This window comes from Nuphar pumila, chromosome 5 (genome assembly GCF_984573655.1).
Source record: "Nuphar pumila chromosome 5, dmNupPumi1.hap1.1, whole genome shotgun sequence".
In the NCBI taxonomy this organism is placed as follows: domain Eukaryota; kingdom Viridiplantae; phylum Streptophyta; class Magnoliopsida; order Nymphaeales; family Nymphaeaceae; genus Nuphar; species Nuphar pumila.
The window spans coordinates 123,601,706-123,622,826 of NC_143253.1; the positions used below are offsets into that span (position 1 = coordinate 123,601,706).

At 39.4% G+C, this 21,121-nt stretch overlaps 1 protein-coding gene across 1 annotated transcript in view; it reads left to right on the forward strand.

Annotated features, from left to right (window-relative positions):
- LOC149838509 (DNA-directed RNA polymerase 1B, mitochondrial-like) overlaps nucleotides 1–21,121 on the forward strand; it is an 83,525-nt gene that overhangs the window by 49,339 nt on the left and 13,065 nt on the right. Inside the window, exon 11 of the mRNA XM_090006625.1 lies at nucleotides 15,232–15,302. Coding sequence (XP_089862751.1) covers nucleotides 15,232–15,302 — 71 coding nt within the window. The remainder of the gene's footprint in view (nucleotides 1–15,231; nucleotides 15,303–21,121) is intronic.

A 21,121-nucleotide genomic window follows, 5' to 3' on the forward strand; every position in this document is an offset into this window, starting at 1 on the left:
ACTCAAATTTTTATAAAAAGACATAATGACAAAGAGTACACATAAAAAAAGAACATATTAAATTCTTCATACAATACTTAAAGAAATAGAATGCATACCGAATAACTTTAAGAAAGAAAAGAGAGAGAAATGAATACTTCACCATTTTTCTTTAAAAAATTCTTGAATACCACGCTTCCCGATGCACCAAAGAGCAACTCGATCTCAACCGGGCTCTGATACCATGTTAGAAAGTGACTTTGAATACATTAGGTTCAATAATGAACCCATACACATGCACACGAAGTGCGAATATAGCCACTCAATGGAACAACACAAGCACATCATGTGCTAATACATAAACCCATAAAAGGGGTAAATATGACTTAAAGTCATAAGTTGAATATTATTGAGGAAAAAGAAAGAAGAGGGTAAAAACCCTATACAATGGAGCATAAGCTCCTACAAGGAGTACCAAATACAAAGGGGAGAGCCCCTATATATACACTCTCAAAGGGACCACCTTGGGGGCTCCCAAAGGAGACGTTGGAGAGCCCCCAACGGTCACATTTGTGACCGTTGGGGGCTCCCAGCGTCTCTATTGGGAGGCCCCCAATGTGGTACAAAAACCGAAAATAAAAAAACAAAAAATAAAAGAAATTACAATGCATATTCCAATTGGAATATGCGTAAAATGACAAATTACAGAAATACCCTTGAGGGTATTTTAGGAAGAGAAAATATATATATTTATATATATATATAAATAGAGATACGTATACATATATATATATATATATGTATATGTATCTTTATATATATAAATATATATACATACATTTAAGGATTATATTTCAACATATATGTGTACGAGTACACATATTTTAACAAGTGGTCGAGTACAGTAACAGTTAAACAATCAAAAGTGTACAAATAACTGAAATGTGAGCAAGTTATTTGTAGTTCTGATCATTAGCTGGCCATGTGGGCATGCACATGACACAAAACGTAGAAACAACCGAGACCATCCCGGGGGTTTATTATGCTATGTGTTTTATGATACCTCGGGTGACTGACTGAGTCTGCTCCTTAAGGGACGACTAGTTGCCAAGAGAGTAAATCCCCAAAGGCGTGTGAGTGGCCCATAAATGCATCCAACTGTAAGCTATCTTTTGTAGACTATTTCCCTTAACTCCGATGATTGGAAAAGCCGAGTCTTTTGTCCGTAACTGACATTAATGACATGTTTATCGGAGTTTTGTACCAACCATCATCTCTCTTGACGAATCGTGTTGAACCAGCACGAGAGAAGTTCCTTAACTGTCGCCTCTCTCTACATGATCTGGTCCATTAGACCTATACGAGCATCTTGTCTGTGAAGACGCATAATAACTACTATGTGAACTTTAATCAATTGTGCTCATTGCATACCATGAGGTTCATCAACCTCCTCTGCTACTCATCGTAGTACAACCTGGCATCACTGTCAAAAAGCCGTAACTACGATGGTAGACAAAGGGTTACTCAAAGGCACCCCAACATGAAACGAGTAAGTCTAAACAAGTCTGTAATCTCGAGAAGTCCAGAATCCCCTGTAGGGCGATATTTTCTTGAGATCCGAACGTCGATACCCAATTTCACATCATGTCGAAGAGACCGAAATTGGTACTCGTGGTTGGGCACTTTGCTCGGTTTGCCCAGACAGAAACACAAAAAGACAAAACGTCGCATTATTCTTGTCCAAAACAACTAACTATAGTACACATTCAACTGTAGTGTGAGCAAGTTATATTTTGTTCTGATTGTTAGCTGGCCATATGGGTACGCACATGACACGAAACGTAGAAACAGACGAGACCATCCGGGGGTTTATTATGCTATGCGTTTTATGATACCCCGGGTGACTGACTGAGTCCACTCCTAAGGGGACCACCAGATGGATGCATCTTACTGTAAGCTACCTTTTGTAGCCCATTTCTCCTAACTTTAATGACTGGGGAAGCTGAGTCTTTTGCCCGTAACTGCCATTAATGGCTTATCCATTGGAGTTTTGTATCATCCATCATCTTTTTTAATGAACCATGGGAGGCGAATGGGCACGACGGGGGTTTCTTAACTATCGTCCTATCCTATATGCTTTGGTCTGTTAGACCCACATGAGTATCTAGCCTGTGAAGGCGCATTATCACATTTTATGTGGTTTCAACAAATGTGTTCATCGCACGTTTCGAGGTTTCATCGACCTCTCATACTACCCATAGTAGTGTAACATTCTGTCCTTCTCAAAAGGCACAAGTACGATGGTAGGCATGGGTATCTCAAAGGATAACCCAACACATCATCTGACAAAGTCATTTATTATGTGCTCAGAGTGTACAACAAAATCATACAATGCTTAGGATCTCTGTAGATCCCCATGTACCTCCCAAGTGTCTCGACTTGGGGTAAAGCTAACTACATCTAGCGGTGCACAGAAAAAAGAAAGGCTAGATTAGCCAACTCGAAAAGACAAGATTTCACATAGAGGAAATCCCTTTTTCGAGACTGAAGTGTCGGTATTCGATTTCGTGTCTTTCGTAAAGAGCGAGAAACAATATGCGCACCTGCACACCCTGCGAGGCCTGCAATAGTAGGGTCACTTGAGGCAAGCCCTCGCTCTGGGTGTGATAACAATAACATGTAATAGCAAAACTAGAACGTAAAGGCAGACGTATAAGAGCACAAAGAATTCATCAAGTACCAATACCAAATAAGTATTGAAAAGTAGATGCAGAAGGAAATACGTAAAGTAAATAATCTTTCAATTTTTATATATTTACGTATTTCAGCATTTTGTTCATTTCTAGCCTTTTTACGCGACTTGCCCCTACCTTGAGGGGTTGCGATCTTGTGTTCATCTGCGAGTGTAAGAGCTGACAGTCTTGGGCCGCAGGGGCACGTGCAACACCGTTGTGCAACTTTCAAGGGGAGTCGTCGGCGAGGTCGCAGAGGGGAGGAACAATGAGAAGGGGAGACTGTAGCCAATGAGGGTGGGCTCCGACGGTGTTGTCGCAGGCGGCTATGCTCGTCGACGGTGGCGGGTCGAGGAAAGCGATGAGAAGGAGAGAGAAAAAGCACTGATGCGGGCTACCAGGGGGTTTCGAGGGTTTTCCAAGGTAGGCCACCGGGTTGTTCGATGAAAGTGGGTCGCCAACAAGAATAAGAAGAGGGGGAGATGGCGGTGATCGCCAGGTGGAGGGAAGACCACCGACGCGTGGGGGAGGGGCTCGCCGGATATCCCTCCCTTGCGTGCTTTATTTAAAACACGCAGGCGGTGAGGCGGTGCCCGACCGCTTGCCCCTATTTGGATCTCGGTCTGGTCTGGATCCGACCTGGGTCTACTTTTTTTTTTGGAGTTTACACTTTAGCCTCATATAAAAGGAAATGGAAAGAGTGGAGGATGGGGCATGCAAAAATTATGTCATGGCTTATTAATAGCATAGACATTAAAAAATGCTCTAGACTTGCTAAATTTGAACATGTCGATAAGGCATAAGAATACCTTAAAAATATGTATTCACTTAAAGATATTGCACATGTGTGCAATCTACAAGAAAAAGTTTAGACAATGACTCAAAAAGACAAATCCATTCGGCAATATTATAATGAGTTGTCCGAACTTTGAAAAGAATTGGCTCTTTTAGAGCCAAAATGTCATTGTGCCGAGGATATCGAGCTTCGCCAAAAGCAACTTGATATAGAACACTTTTACCAATTTGTGAATGGTTTAAGGCCAGAATTTGAATCCACCAAATCGACCCTTCATCGTGGAAAAAAATTTATTATTGTGGATACTATTGAAGAACTTACTATGGAGGAAAATTGACTCAGAAAGAGTACTTCAAAAGTTGATTATGATTCTGTTCTAGCAGTGTCTAGACCAAAAAATCATACTCGCACTTATAAGCCGCCTCATTTTGGAAGACAGAGTAGTGAGTTTGACAAAAGAAAAGTTATTTGTCATCACTGTCATGAACCAGGGCACTATAGGCCAAGGTTGCCAAACTAGGAAGCAGAAACGGGAAACGATATAGGAAGCGGAAGCGAGAAGCGAGGCATTTTAAAATTTATACAAAGCGGGAAGCGAAGTTTCAATTTAAAAGCAAAATATGAATAAAAAATGAAACAATATGGAATCAAATAAGAAACAAATAAAAATTAAAATAAAATTGATCATTCTTAAATTTTATGATTTTTCTGTAAAAGAGTTAAATTTTTGTTAAAATCTAACAATGATGGTTACCAATTTAAAGAAAGTACATGGAAAGTGAGTGAAAGCTTGAGAGAAAATACATGAAAAAAAGGAAAAGAAACGTGAGAAAAGTATATAGTATGCATAGAGCATGTGTATGAGAAGCATAAAAGAAGCGTGGGGGAATCGAGCTTCCCATAAAGTTTTGGAAGCGAGGAGTATCGCGCTTCCGAAGCGAGTTTTTGGGAAGCGAGCTTCCCACCTACCTAAGAAGCTTCTGGTAACTCTGCTATAAGTCTGAATGTCCAAAATTAAGAAGAGACAAAAAGAGGGTCACATCTGTTTAAACCGAGCTGAAAGATCAAGATGTACCTGTATCTATGGCTCAACTAATGGAGATTATTCAACCTCTTCTTAAAGGGGTATCCTCTTCAACTGAAGCCTCAACTGGAGTGGCAGTCGCATCTGTTTCCGGTCCATGTAACTTCTCTTGGCTTTTAGATTCTGGTGCCTCGTTTTAATGATCCCAAATGACAAAAGTCTATTCGAATGCATTAAAAACAACTCAAGTATATCAAAGGTTTTTACAACAGATGGAATATCTCTTGAAATAAAAGGAGTAGGATGTTTTGAAAGTTTTCAAAAATCCAGTTTTTTTGTATTCTAGAGGTTAGATATGTTCCTAAACTAAATTTGAATCTCTTATCTGTGTTACAAATATCTGATTATGGATGTAATATCTCATTCTCTTCTAATGGTTGTTGGATACATGATCGTCAGTCAGGGAAGCTGATTAGGGAAGGCCATAGAGAAAGACTATATTATATGGAATTTTTAGAATTACCCAAGAATGTATTTTGCTTAAATGTTCAAAAATTAGAAACAGAGTTATGACACAAAAGACTTGGCCATCCTCGTATGTCTAAAATTCATTACTTTTCAAATTTGGAAAAATTTCGTAATTCTGAAAGTTTTTCTTGTAAAGACTGCATTCTTGGTAAAATAAAAAGATTACCTTTTTCTAATAAAACTTTTGTCTCTACAAAACCTCTTGAGTTAATACATTCGGATGTTTGGGGACCTCAACCAGTTATCTCTAAAGGTGGTTATGTGTATTATGTCACCTTTGTTGATGATTTTTCTAGACACACTTGGATTTAATTTTTTAAACATAAATTTGAAGTTTTTACTCACTTTCAAATATTTCGTAAGATGGTTACAAACAAATTTCAAAGTAATATTTTCATTTTTCGCACTGATTCAAGGGGATAATTTATGTCTAAAGAATTCAAAGACTATCTTAATCTATATGGCATTACACATCAACGATCATGCCCACACACTCCACAACAGAATGGTCTTGTCAAACGTAAGCATCGACACATTATGGAAACTACTAGGACCTTACTAATTGCAAGTAACATTCCAAAAGGGTTTTGGGCTGATGCTCCTTTAACTGCCACCTATCTCATTAATAGAATGACATCTTCCTCATTAAGGAATATATCTCCAATAGAAAAACTTCTCAATTTATCTATTGATTATTCTAGATTAAGAGTCTTTGGCTGCAAATGTTTTGTATTTACAAATAAAAATTATAAATTTTCTCCTCGTGCAATCCCACGTGCTTTTTTAGGATATGTTGAAAATAAAAAAGGCTACAGATGCTTTGATTTTCAAAATGAAAAATTATATGTATCAAGAAATGTATTTTTTTTAGAAAAAGAAAGTGCTTTTGAAAGTGAAAAATCCAAGGATGTTACTGAATATTCCTTTTTAATTGATTTAACTTCAAAATCTAGTGAATGGGATTTTGAGTGTTACTTTGACAATGATCAAAGTCCTATTACCTTTGACAATAATAATGATAACGAAGACCAAACCTACAAGGATGTTGGTCTACAATATTCAAGATGAAGAGAAGGCGAAGAATACCCTCCATGTGCATTAGAAAAATATTATGAAGTTCTCCTAAGGACTTTTAGAATCTCTAGACCTCCGGGAAAATTTGTATCTTACGAATCTTTTTCACCCACAAATAGGGCTGTTATTGCATTAATACAATCTTATGTTAACCCTCATCCTATTCTGAGGCAAAAAATCATATAGAATGGATTAAAGCCATGGAAACAAAACTGGATGCATTAGAAAAGGTCAACACATGGTCTATTCAAGACATTCTTCTAGGAAAGAAACCAATACGTTGTTGGTGGGTCTATAAAGTTAAAACCAAAAGTGATGGGACCCTGGAAAGGTGTAAGGCCTGACTAGTGGCAAAAGGTTATGCTCAAGAATATGACATTGATTATGTAGAAACTTTTTCCCCTATGGCCTGTATGACCACTCTTAGAACTCTAATTGCCTTGGCTTCTATTAGAAAGTGACCTATATTTCAAATGGATTTCAAAAATGCCTTTTTGAATGAAAGTCTCATTGAAGAAGTTTACATGGTCGCCTCGCCTGATGTTACTATCCCTAAGGGTAAAACTCTTTGTCTTGAGAAGACCCTTTATGACCTTAAATATGCACCAAAAGCCTAGTACGACAAATTTAGTCATGTTATGATTGATATTGGATTTCACTCTTGTTTGACTGACACTGCTTTGTTTATTAAGAAATCTGATGCAGGTATCATCATTCTTCTCCTTTGTGTGGATGATATGATCATCATCGGAGGCGACAAACATGGAGTTGTCGATATCAAAACTCTTCTTAAAACTCATTTTGAAATGTCTGACTTAGGATTATTAAGATATTTTTTAGGAATTGAAGTTGATTATTCCACTCGTGAGTATTTGATATCTCAATCTAAATTTGCTTTTGATATTGTTTTCAGGTCTGACATTACAAACGATAAGAAAGTGGACACTCCAGAAGTGGTCAATGTTAAAATGAAAATTGATGATGGAGAGCTTCTTGATGATCCTACTCTGTTCAGATAGTTTGTTGGAGCACTTTTCTATCTCTCTATTACTAGGCCAGACATAACACATGTTGTACACACAACTAGTCAATTTTGCTCCCACTTCTGTTCACATGTGAGTTTCATATTATTAGATATTTGAAAAGTTCTCTCTCACGAGGCTTCTTCTTGTCGGCATCATCATCATTAGATTTAATTGCTTATACTGATGCTGACTGGGGAGGTGATCCTAATAATAGACACTCAACCAATGGTTTCTGTGTGTTTTTAGGTGAATCTTTAATATCATGGAGGCGCAAGAAGCAGCAGAAAGTCTCTCTTTCCTTCACTGAAGCTGAATATAGAGCCATGACAACCACCACAATGGAAGTTGTTTGGCTCATGCGACTGCTTGCCGACATAGGAGTTGCAGCAACACAAGCCTTACAAATGTATTGTGACAACAAGAGTGCAATCTACATTGCAAGCAACCAGACTTTCCATGAGCCCACCAAACACATCGAGATGGATTGCCACTATGTCAGAGAGGAATACTTACATGAAACCATTGATCTGCCATATGTTACATCAGAATATCAATTAGCAGACTTCTTCACCAAATCTCTCGCAGCTCCCAGATTTCACTCTCTTACACAAACTATTGCTCATTGTACCGTAAGTTTGAGAGGGAGTGTTAAAATGTAAAATACATATATACAACAACAACTACGCCTTCATCCCAAAACAATTGGGGTCAGCGATATGAACCAAAAAAGAAATTCATTTTGGGTCTTCCACATGAATCATTTTCCTCCAATCATTTCTATCCAATGCCATGTCCTCGATGAGGTTCACAGCATTCATATCCTTTCCTATCATCTCCATCCAAGTCTTCCTAGGCCTACCCCGACCTCTTTTAACTAATAAATGTAAAATACATATATATAATAATAATATATTTATATATTATTATTATATATTTTTTGTAATTTTCTTTATTTTTTTCATTTATTTATTATCTAGTTCTCATGGAACTAGATAATAACTATTGGTCAAAACTAGATAATAACTATTGGTCAAGTTCCAATTGGAACTTGTCCATATGCATAGTTGTTGGACATAGTCCAACAGCTAGAATTCTAGCCGTTGGACTAGGTCCAATGGCTACAAGGAGAGCTCCTTAAGAGCTCTCCTCTAACCCCTTCTCACTTGTATAAATAAGGGTGCATCCCCTCACCTAAAATGATGCAGTGGAGGTGCCGAACCGAATTTCTGGAATGCTTGGGGGCTGACTCCAAGGAATCCACGATCTCAGCGTGAACGAACTGGAGTTGAGGCAGAGAACAGGCCACCGACTCGGTGGTGTAAACTGAATGCTTTGTCTTTATTTTTATTTCAATGAGAATCAACTTAACACAGAACCCAACTTAATGAAAAGTAAAACAACCAATTTAAACCTTAACCTAACAAGGAAAACCAATGAAATGAAATGAATAGCAGGGAACGTAATAAGAAACAGGAAAAGAAAAGAAACTGCGGCTGAAAAGGAACAAAGTTGCTGCACTTCTTAATGTTCTCTGCCTGTGCACAAAACCCTATAGGGGTTTTAAAGACTTTGGATGGATCCGGGTAGCGGGTCCAGCCCCGGACCCGATGTCGATGCTGCTCCGGCATGCTGTTGGATCTGGAGCGGTCCGACCCATACTCTCTATGCTTGCCTGGCATTGGTACACAGTGGTACCTCCCCTCCACGTTTTGGAACCAGTATGGGAATTGGATCCACTGCTTGGATCCAATTCCCAAAGTGCAAATCCAGTCCCCTACGTGAGTCACGCGGTATGAACCCAGGTCCATCCTGTTGTGCATCATTCTCCCCTGGTTGGGAAAAAGTTGACTCCGACGACTTGTTCTTACAGGAAGCACTTAGATTATGCACAGTAAATGTAGGAGAAGAATGCCAATTCTTGGGTAGCTCAAGGAGGTAAGATCGGTCTAGTAGGTTTGCGAGCCGGGGAAGCTCAGGCTCCTTGGTCGGAAGAAGAATTATCTTGTGGCCCTGAAAAACAAATGTGTACGTGTTCCTACGGCCGTCATGAATGGTTTTATGGTCGAACTGCCAGGGACGCCCCAAAAGGATGTGGCACATACTCATAGGGGGCACATCACACGACACTTCTTCATGGTAATGCTCCCCCATGGAGAATCGAACTAGGCAACGCAGGGTGATGGGTACCTCGTTCCCTTTTTTGAACCATGCCATTTTATAGGGTTGGAACAGTTTTTCTGTTTTTAAACTCAAGGCGGACACGAGACTCTCGGACACCATATTCTCGCATGCCCCAGTATCAATGATAACATTACATGCGCGCCCCTCACAGTTGCACCGGGTTCTAAAAATATTATTCCGCAACCATTTTGTCGGGGTCAACTCTCGGGATGTGATCAACACATGACGGATGGTTAACAAATTTTCGATGCTGCCATCGAACTCTACGACTTTCACCTCGTCACTTCCCTCAACAAGCGACTCACCTTCGCTCTCACTGTCGGACGCCGACTCAACAATGCCCTCTGCTAGATGAGTGTTCTTGTTCGTGGTGGGACACCTGAACGCAATATGACCTAACTCTTGACACCTAAAACAACGAACGGTGGACTCACCGGGCTTACCCTTGGATCTGGTGTGGTACGCGGGTCCAGACTGATCGAGTTTGCTAGAGTCGACTCCTGGGGTGGACTTTGAGTCTTTTTCGTAGTGGAGCTCGTTCCTCTGGTTGGGAAACTCGACTTGGATTGACTAGACTGGTCACTACGAGAACTCCTATGTTCTTGCCTCCTTTTCAGTTTCTCCTTCACATTCATGGCATAACTATTATCCTGATCCAATGACTCAACTGTGAGACAACTGAAGTCGTCAAAAATAGCAGGACGGAGACCAGAAATATACCTAGTGACCTGCTGGCGGGCGGTCTCTTCGATTTGCACTCGCAGGGAAAGACGATGAAACTCGGCGATGTACTCTGTCACAGTATTGGTGCCTTGATGCAATGTCAGGTACTCCTTGTAGGCCCTCTCAGCATGATCTGACAACACGAATTTAGACTAGATCAACCTCTGCATCTCTTCCCATGACTGCGTGCGCTCTAGTCCCTGCCGTTCTCGCGACTTCTGTAACTCAACCCACCACGTCTGTGCTAGGCCTCTCAACCGAGTGGAGGCTAGGGAGACACGACGGTGTTCAGCTACATCATGGTAGTCAAAGAAGAACTGGATGGCATAAGACTAATCGAAGAACTGCTCCGCGTCGAACCGACCTGTGAATTCTGGAAGCTCCAACTTCACCCCATACGTGGAGGGGTGCTCTGGTGCTCTTTGTTGTCGGGCCTCCACCATGCCTGTTGGGTACTCGTTCAAAAAAGTGTCATCATCCCATACTGCTTCATCACCCTCTGTGTGGTACTGCTCGCCTGGATGTTCGTGCTGGCGAACTCCACCGATAGGTGGTCGACGCTCATGTTGCGTCGATCTTTGCTGATTCTGCCTCGGTTTGGCTTGCCCGTGGGCGGGAACCATTTGCGGCCGACGTTGGGGCACCGGGATGACAGGAAGTCCAAGGTAAGGTGGATGGGGCTGGTGGGTAGGGATGTCATAACATGAGTTTAGGTTAGGATACTGGGGTTATGTCAGATATTGTATTGGATTCTGGGTCAGGGTTGGGTTGATAGGTTGGTTCGGGTTTGGGTACAGGGTTGGGTTGATAGGTTGGTTTAGGTTTGGGTACAGGGTCTGGTTGATATATGGTTGGGTTGACTCGCCCGATGGGATGTGGATCAGGTCTATTCCTAAACTACTCGTTGGACCCAGATATGGATAGGTTGGACTGGGGATAGAGTTGTGGGGATAAGTGGCTTGGTTTGAACTCGATCCACGATCCATATGATTATGGGTCGGGTTTTGACCCGGCTCAAATCCAAACTGGAGCTTCGTCCAGGCCCGATAGGGGTTTGGGTTAGTAAGGGGTCTGTTTTGAGGTTCAAAATTACTGGGTCGGGTCGGATTTGGGACGACCTGCGAATCCAATCCCACTGGGTAAGTCGGGTTAAAGGGTTCGACACTCGGACCCGCTCCCGGGGACCCAAAGGGTGGTCCCCGAAACCCGGGCCTGGGCCCCGTATTTTAGAACTCGGGTCTGGACCCTCTTGCCTCCATGCACAGAATCCTCAAAAAAGACTACCTTCCCAGGTCGTGCCGCCACGCTTGGATCAACAACCAAGCCCAGCGAGTTGCTGGGACCCTGTTGGCGCGACCCACCCAGTGGGATCATTCCAGCAGCTCGCGGCCACGGGCCTGGACCTTCGACTGGACCCAGCGTAGAGCTGGGGTCCTGAAAAACAGGTCTGGCCTGCGGTGCAGCCGCAGGGATTTGTTGCAGAGAAAGGGGTACACCCGAGGGAGGCGGTATACCTCTGTGGTTCGTCTGGAGCGGAGGAGACAAATCAAAGTAGGGAGGGAGAGCGGACGTTGGAACTTGGTGTTGGACAGGCTAAGCGTGCACCGGCTGACGACCCAGATCTGCCCCTTGAGTTTGGGTTGATGCTGTGCGCCCCTCTCCCTATGCTTCGAGGGCGACCAGTCGATCCTCCATTCCGTCCAGTCGTTTTGATATGCCCACTATGTCTCTGTTCATCCTCGACACGGTTTCCTCCATTCGGATCATCGTCGGAAGCATATGCAGCATCAGATCACTGCTGCTGGCAACCTCCTGCTCGTTTCCGATCGCCGGATCACTCCCTACCTCTTGAACCATATCGCCGATGACGGAGGAGATTCTGGTGCTCTGATACCACTTTGATGCAGTGGAGGTGCCGGATTTCTGGAATGCTTGGGGGCCGGCTCCAAGGAATCCACGATCTCAGTGTGGGTAACGAACTGGAGTTGAGGCAGAGAACAGGCCACCGACTCGGTGGTGTAAACTGAATGCTTTGTCTTTATTTTTATTTCAATGAGAATCAACTTAACACAGAACCCAACTTAATGAAAAGTAAAAGAACCAATTTAAACCTTAACCTAACAAGGAAAACCAATGAAATGAAATGAATAACAGGGAACGTAATAAGAAGGAAAAGAAAAGAAACTGCGGCTGAAAAGGAACAAAGCTGCTGCACTTCTTAATGTTCTCTGCCTGCGCACAAAACCCTAGAGGGGTTTTAAAGACTTTGGCTGGATCCGGGTAGCGGGTCCAGCCCCGGACCCGATGTCGATGCTGCTCCGGCATGCTGTTGGATCTGGAGCGGTCCAACCCATACTCTCTATGCTTGCCTGGCATTGGTACACAGTGGTACCTCCCCTCCACGTTTTGGAACCAGTATGGGAATTGGATCCACTGCTTGGATCCGATTCCCAAAGTGCAAATCCAGTCCCCTACGTGAGTCACGCGGTATGAACCCAGGTCCATCCTGCTGTGCATCATAAAATCACTCTCAATGCTTGTTAAGCATTTTCTTGTTATTAATAAAGTTTTATTATTTCTTTTTTATGTTATTTCATTTATACCCTTTTGTGGGTCTTGTCTAAAGTGTCTTTGAGACACTTCTTTTGAGTGATTCAAGTGCATTCGTGGAAGACCATCATTTCATTACAAGAAGGTCATCTCTGCATGTCACTGTGACATGGGTTGTTATCAAGGCAACAAAGCAAGCAACTTGGTAATAATGGTCCTTTTTTTTTACAACAAATTTCTATCACCAATTATTAAACTTCATGTTGTAGAAAGCTGTTATGTCCTAAACTGAAAATTTGACTTGAGGTTTCAAAAATTAGTGCTAAGGTTAACCAAGATTGAGTGCAATTATTCCAGGTGAACTTATTTCAGTAAAATGAATAAATAAGCGCTATATTGATAGTATACGATTCTGCAAGTAAAGAACAGCAGGTCGGCTGGGTTGTAACAGCTCGTGACCCTGCCCAGCCGAACAGTGGGTCAGTTGGCCTCATAGAACATGTTCGCAGGAAAATAAAAACCTAGCATTTATACATTTTTTTTTGGAAAATAGGCAAGCTGCCAGGCTTGCACCAGTCCAGCCAAGTGGCTGGACTCTGCCTGACAGAACCCAGTCTGGCCAGCCGAACACTCAGCAGGGCTGCAAGGCCGCCCAGCTGCACTACACCTGCAATACCAAGTACATATATAATTTTTTTTTGCTTTTAAACCGAACCTGGTCACGAATCCATATGCATAAATATTGTTAAAACAGCAGATTCTTGGGTTGCCTAAACATGAAAGCAATATACAGCATGATTTGTCTCATAATAACATGAAACTATTATTAAACATGATCTGCAATACCTAATGGTAAATCATAAACGACCAATAGATCCATGATTCCATAGCATCTTACCTTTAAATCAAATTTTCCAAGTAGTATAAAGAATGGCTGTCATATCACAACACACACACACACACATATATATATATATATATATATGTGTGTGTGTGTGTGTGTGTGTGTGTGTGTGTGTGTGTATTCCCAAAATAAATTTCGAAAAGATGAAAATACATTCATTTTAATCATAGATTGTAGAGTAAATATTCAAATTTACTCTTCCACATGGATTTCTACTAAAACACTGCATGGAAATTGAATCCATGCTCTTTTTCTCATTCGAAACAAGAGAAAGACCCATACATTGATCGTAGATCGAAAAAGAATAAGAAATTAATGATAAAAACGATGGATGATTGGAGAAAAAGCTCCCTTCTTCTTCCTCTTCCTCTCATTTCCTCTCCTTTTCTTTCTTTCTGTTTTTTTCCTTCTCTTTCTCTCTTTTTTTTTAATCTATTAATAGAACTCTAGGGGGGACGCTGCCCCCTTCTAGATGGGCTGGAGAAGACGGTGCAGCTCCACCTGGAACTCTCTTCTCTCTTGAGAGTTTCGAAAATTTTAAAATCCTTCAAGTTGACTTTTCAAATTTTTATTTTAATAGGCTTTCTAAAACCTTCTTAGAGGCTTTCATAAATGTTTAAGGACTCTTTTAAGAGTCCTAAACCAAAGCCAAATTAAAATTTTGAAATTAAATAAAATTAATTAATTCATTATTAAATATTAATCAATTAATAAATACTTAGAAGCTTCCAAAAGTTATTTTAATAACATAGAAGACTTCTTAACACTAAATAACTCCAATTTAAAGCTATCTAATGAATTTAAAGTTGGAAATTTGATGGGCATTGATTTGGATTTGGATCCTGATCCAAGATCCAAATCCATCTCAAAAATCTAAATGGGTCTTGGGCTGGATCAAATCCAGATTAATATGGGTCTTGGATAAAATTCAGATCCATATTAATTTGGATCAAATCCAATCTGATCCAAATCCGGATCCGAATCGACAAACTACTCATTTTTCGAAAAATACGATTTTTGGCCAACCGTATCCCGAATTGAGGAAAATAAAATATCGTTATGCTCAGAATTTTGAGACGCATCCAACGATATAATTTGTCCGAAAATAATCTAAATTTTGCGCGAATTTAAAGGTCGAAAATAGAATTTCTTCTCACGTTTTGAGTGGCTCGTTTAGGCCTTGACAATGAGACCTGGGCCAAGCCCAGACTCCAAAGCATTGGCCTAAAATCGAGAATCTACTGATTTTTCTTCTATACTTAGCCAAATTTACAAATATCTCAAATTTAACTAAGTGTAAAAATACACGATATTATAATTTTTGCACTACAATTCTCTTGCCTTTACTAAAATCCGAGCTGCTTGCTGCTTCATGACTGTCCCCTTTATTTTAGCATTCAACATGTTTAGAGTTCTAGTTTTGCCTTTTGTCCTTGCAATACATTGACATCAGAGAATGAAGAAGTGTTATTTATGAACTCTCTCTCTCTCTCTCTCTCTCTCTTTCTATATATATATATATATATATATATATATTATATATATCTATATATATTGCTCATGTGCACATACATCTTTAGGATTCATATACTAGTTAGATTGAAAAATAAATACCTATTTTGTTAATTAAAGTTGTAACATTATTGTGGTGCTTAAACTTTTGTTTTGTGAGACTGTATCTGATATATTGCATACCACATAATTGTTATATTCAGTTGGGAGCAGCTGCAGTGAACCTGGTCGCTGGGGAGAAGCCGGCAGATGTTTACTCCGGAATTGCTGAAAGGTGTGCAAAATATCTATTTGTGTGGTCTTTGTTCTGTTCTTTTTTTGACTTGATTTGATTTTTTTTAATTAGCCTATGTTTGGTTTTGGTGAAGATGAATTCCAATGAAAAATGAGTTCCTTGGAACTTCCCATTCAAATTCTTCAGTGTGTAACTAAAATGGGCACCTACATGTGCTGTTTAATTTCTGCTAACTTGATGGCAAATGGGCTTCTCAGAACTGGTACAAGATCATGTTGATGAAAGTATTTTGTGGAGTCCAAAGACAATCTTCATGTCATCATATCACCAAATTGGTTCTTTTTATTTATTTTTAGATAGGCTACCCTTGTGGTTCACTTTTATCCATTATTTGTTTTGACTATATTTATGCAAATGGGTTCTGTTCATTAAGCCTAATTCACATGTGTTCCGGTAAATTTCTCCTTCGTTGTTCTTGTATGAATGATTGCATACAGTTTCTAGTTTGCGTATATTCAGATATTGACCTCAAATCATGATTTAGTTGTGTAGTTCACATGAAAGACTACTGCTTATAATATGCCAGATTTGTCTCTACAACTGTAAATGCCACATGCCTTTAGATTCCTTCTTACACATATAACTGGAACCTGTCCAAATGAACTGCCCTTGTTTGAAGATTGCAATTATCAATATAATTCTTTTTCTGGTGCTTCTTTTGCATTTTGGGGATGTGAAGAATGATATGGTTCTAATATTATTGTTGGAGGGTTTTAAAAGCCAATTTTGCCTCTCTCTCTCTCTCTCTCTCTCTCTCTCTCTCTCTCTCTCTCTCTCTCTCTCTCTCTTTTCTTCACAAACATTGTCTGGATTCCTGATTACATGATGATATGGGTCAGCTCATCTTTATCTTGGTTGGTCATCCATAATTTTTCACTGTTTGACAGTCAGATTTTTGTGAAGCAGATAGCTTTTACCTGTACTTGAGAGCATAGACGCCTGACACTCTTTTTGTAACATTTGGTTTCCACTGGACTGCCTGTCTCATGATTAATTGAATATCTGTCATACTCAGATTTCCTGGTCAACTCTTTCACATTGTCTGGGTGCACCCTTGTGTTAAATTATGTACATAATCATATAATGTAATATATATATTTTATATATATAAGGTAATACATATACATATATTAATATATATGTATATGTATCTACTTATTATATATATAAAATATATATTTCTATTTGTTTAGCTGTAGGGGTAGTTTAGTCTTTTCCTCTGTTTTACGCACATTCACTTTATAAATGTGATTGTAAATTTATTTTTATTTTCTTTCTTTTTTGTTTTTTTATTTCTTTTATGTAAAGTACCAAAAGGTACCTTGGGGGGCCCACTAACATAGACGTTGGGCCCCCTCCAACGGTCACATTTGTGTCCGTTGGAGGGGCTCCAACGTCTATGAGTGGAGCCCCTCCAAGGCCCCCTTTGTGTTATTATAAATAGGGGTTCTCCCCTTTGTATTTCTCCATGGCTTTGAGTCAAAGCCCAAGTGCTCAATAAAGTGATTCCATTATTTTTATGCCTTTGTGCATTTGTGAGTTTTTGTGAGTTGTGCTTTTATGCACAAGTGTTCTAAAGTGTTCTTATTGTGCATTTGTGCCGGGTTTATTATCAAGAATATTAAGGTCTTGATCTTAGTATCTTGTCGGAGATACTTTTACATGGTATCAAAGCCTCGTTGAAGAAGGAGGATCGTGCATCTTCTCACTTGCAAAGTACCTCGAAAAACGTGCTCTCAAGTTGGTGAAGTTTTGGAGTTAACCATCTTCTTCGGTTAATATTTTAGAAGCAACTTTTGTCAAGAAAGGTTTGAAAATCCTTTAAGGTACACATTATTTTCTATCTTTCTTCCTCTCTAATGGGTGAAAAAGACTCCCATTTCTCCCTTGGTTTTAAACTTGGTGGTTCGAATTACTATGTTTGGGCCGGCAATATGGAGGCCCATATCAAAGGGAAAGGCCTTTGGGGTTACGTTCAAGGTTCCATATCGGAACCCGAACCCAAACTTACTATCATAGAGAAAGGGGATATTAAGATTCTTGAAGGTGAAAATAGACAAAAGGCCCTAGAAGAATATTCCAAAAAGCATGATGAGTGGGAGATGAAGAACTTCAAAATCTTGTCTTGGAGTTTTTCATCTGTTGAAACCAAGATCAATGCCAACATCATTAAGTTTAAAAGGGCCTCCGAAGCTTGGTTGTACCTTGAGAAAATGTATACTTCAAGGGACTTATCTCACAAATATTATCTCCAAAAGAAAGCTTTGACTCTTCAACAAAACGATTTGTCTATTCGGAAATATTTTGCCGAACTATCATCTATTTGGGACGAGCTTGCTATGCTGAACCAAAATGGAGCGGAGAAGCTATTGAATTAAGACACAAACAACTAGAGGGAGATCAATTCTTCAACTTTCTAAATGGTCTTAGACCCGAATTTGAGCAAATTCGGTTCTCTCTTCTATCCGCCTTCACATCTCCTTCTATTGAAGATGTTATCACCAAGCTAAGTGGTGAGGAAACCCGTATGGGGATTAGTAAAAATAATCCGAGCATCCTTGCTACACCTTCTCAAAATGATTATGAAGCGGTTAATGCTGTGTCAAGACCTGGAAATAATTTGAAGACCTACAAACCGCCCCACTTCAAAAATCAAGGACAAGGAGGAAATGATCGATATGGAAAAAGGGACTATAGCAAGTTAACTTGCCATTTTTGTAAAGAACCGGGTCATATCAAACCCATTTGTCCCAAATGAAAGAAGTTTCTTGCTGCGGCTTTAGCATCCCAATCAGAGGAACGACCTTCTTCATCAAATGAGTCTCTTTCGCTTCAACAAGTTATGGATGCTCTTCAACCTCTTCTCAAATGAGGCATTTCTGGAGCCGCTATGTCATCCTCCTCCTCTCTCGGTAAGACATCTTGGCTTCTAGATTCCGGTGCTTCATTTCATATGACTCCAAGTCCTTGTTTTCTTTCTGATTATTCTAAAAATTTTCTTCCATCTTTTGTCTCGACGGCGGATGGAACACCTCTTGAAATTAAAGGAATGGACAAATTTGAAAAACAAGACTTCTTTATTCCAAAAATTCGTCTTATACCAAAACTAAACTTAAATTTACTTTCCGTTTCTCAACTCTCGGACTATGGTTGCGATATAAAATTCTCTTCTGATAAATGTTGGATACAGGATCGTCAGTCCGGGAAGTTGATTGGGGAAGGCTCTAGGAGAGGAGACCTCTACTATGTTGATTTTCTCAAAATTCCCAAGAATCAATTTTGTAATGTTGCTCAAAACAAAAATATCCATGTATGGCATAAGCGATTAGATCATCCCAACATTGTTAAAATCTCTTATTTGCCTTTTATTAAGCATCTTTGTAATGAAAATTTTGTTTGTAATGAATGTATTCTTGGGAAAATGAAGTCTTCCTTTTTCTCAAAGATCCATGTTTACAACAAAATCTTTTGAAATTGTTCACTCCGATGTATGGGGTCCGGCTCTGGTGATATCTAAGGGAGGGTTCTTATACTATGTTATCTTTGTGGACGATTTCACTAGATTTAGTTGGATATACTTTCTTAAACATAAACATGAAGTTTTTTCAACTTTTAAAACATTTCATATGATAGTTTTAAATCAATTCAATGGAAATTTAAAAATCCTTAGAACTGATTCGGGTGGCGAATATCTTTCCAATGAATTCAAAAGTTATCTTGAAAATCATGGTATTCTTCATCAAAAGTCTTGTCCTAAAACTCTCCAACAAAATGGGTTGGCTGAACGAAAACATAGGCATATTATTGAAACAACACGAACTTTGCTCATTTCACAAAACATTCCGAAAAAACTTTGGGCTGAGGCAGCCCTTACATTTGTCTATATCATAAATAGACTTCCATCTAAAAACTTGAACAAGATTTCCCCATTTGAAAAATTATACGAAAAAGAACCTGATTATAGCAGGTTAAGAGTTTTTGGATGTAAGTGTTTTGTCCTTACTGATAAAAATGACAAACTCTCCCCTAAGGCCATTCTTTGTGCCTTTCTTGGTTATTTTAAAACTCAAAAAGGTTTTCGTTGCTATGATATTAAAAGTGATAAACTATATGTTTATAGAAATGTTAGTTTCTTGGAAAATATTAGTGGTTTCGAAAAACTTGAATCTAATGACGAAAATATAGACTATTCATTTCTGTTTGATTTATTGACAGAAGATGATGATTCTAGTGATGACAAATCAAATCAAAATGACCTAAGTAATAATGAAACCCATTCTGAGCCCTCAACGCTTCATCAACATATCAACGAAGAACCGCATAGAGATCCCATAACCTACTCTCATAGAGATAGGAATACTTTCAGAAGTGCCCTCGAAAGATATGATGATAGTGAGACTACTCTTCCGGGTGAGGAAAACCTTCGTAGAACCAAAAGACCAAGAAAACCTCCTTCTAGGTTCATCTCATATTAGTCTTTTTCACCTAAATATAGAGCCTGTCTAAGCGCCATTCACTCTTACATAGAACCTAGGAACTTCGAGGAAGCACAAAAATGTCCAGAATGGATAGTCGCTATGAATAATGAACTTGAAGCTCTAAGAAAAGCGAAGACATGGGAGTTTCAAAACCTACTTAAAGACAAAAAAGCAATAGGGTGTAGATGGGTGTTTAAGGTCAAGACTAAGAGTGATGGGTCCCTTGAGAGATACAAGGCTCGTTTAGTTGCAAAAGGATATGGTCAAAAATATGGGATTGATTATGAGAAGACCTTTGCCCCAGTAGATCGGATGGTCACCGTTCGATGTCTTATAACCGTTGCCTCAATCAATAAGTGAAACATCTATCAGATGGATGTTAATAATGTTTTTTTAAACGGAGATCTAAACGAAGAAGTATATATGGATGCTCCTCCTGGAATGGAGTCTCCTAAATGAAAAGTGTTTCGCCTTCGAAAAGCACTTTATGGTTTGAAACAAGCCCCCAAGGCTTGGTATGATAGGTTTAACTCCGTAATGTTAGAAAATGGTTTTTCATCCTGCTTCACTGATACTGCTTTGTTTGTTAGAAAATCTAATGCAGGGATTGTTATTCTACTTCTATATGTGGATGACATGCTTATGACTGGAAGCGATTCTAAAGGGATTAAAAGCATAAAATCCATTTTAAAGGATAAGTTTGAAATGTCTGACTTGGGTTTCTTAACTTATTTTTTGGGTATTGAGGTAGCATACTCTCATAGAGGATATTTTTTGTCTCAAACTAAGCTTGCATCTGAGATTATTGACAGGTCAGGTATTACAGACGACAAAATTTGTGAAACTCCTGCTATAGTAGGAGCTAAAATGAAGATCGATGATGGTGTTCTTCTCTCCGATCCTACTCCCTACAGGCAACTAGTAGGCTCGTTGATGTACCTAAGTATTACCAGACCAGATATCTCACATGATGTGCATACTGCAAGTCAGTTTCAGCATGCACCAAATTCTGTTCACATGGGTGCTATCTTATGTGTCGTAAGATATCTAAAGCACACTCTTAATAAGGGAGTTTTTGTATCTTCCTCTTCTGAGTTAAAATTAATTGCTTATACTGACTCTGATTGGGAAGGTGTTAAAATGTATCATTCAACATTTGTAATATATATATATATATATATATTTTATATATATAAAGCATAATACATATTCATATATGGTATATATGCATATGTATTATCCTAATTATATATATAAAATATATATTTTTCTATTTATAGGCATAGGGGTAGTTTAGACATTTCACTATTTTACGCATAT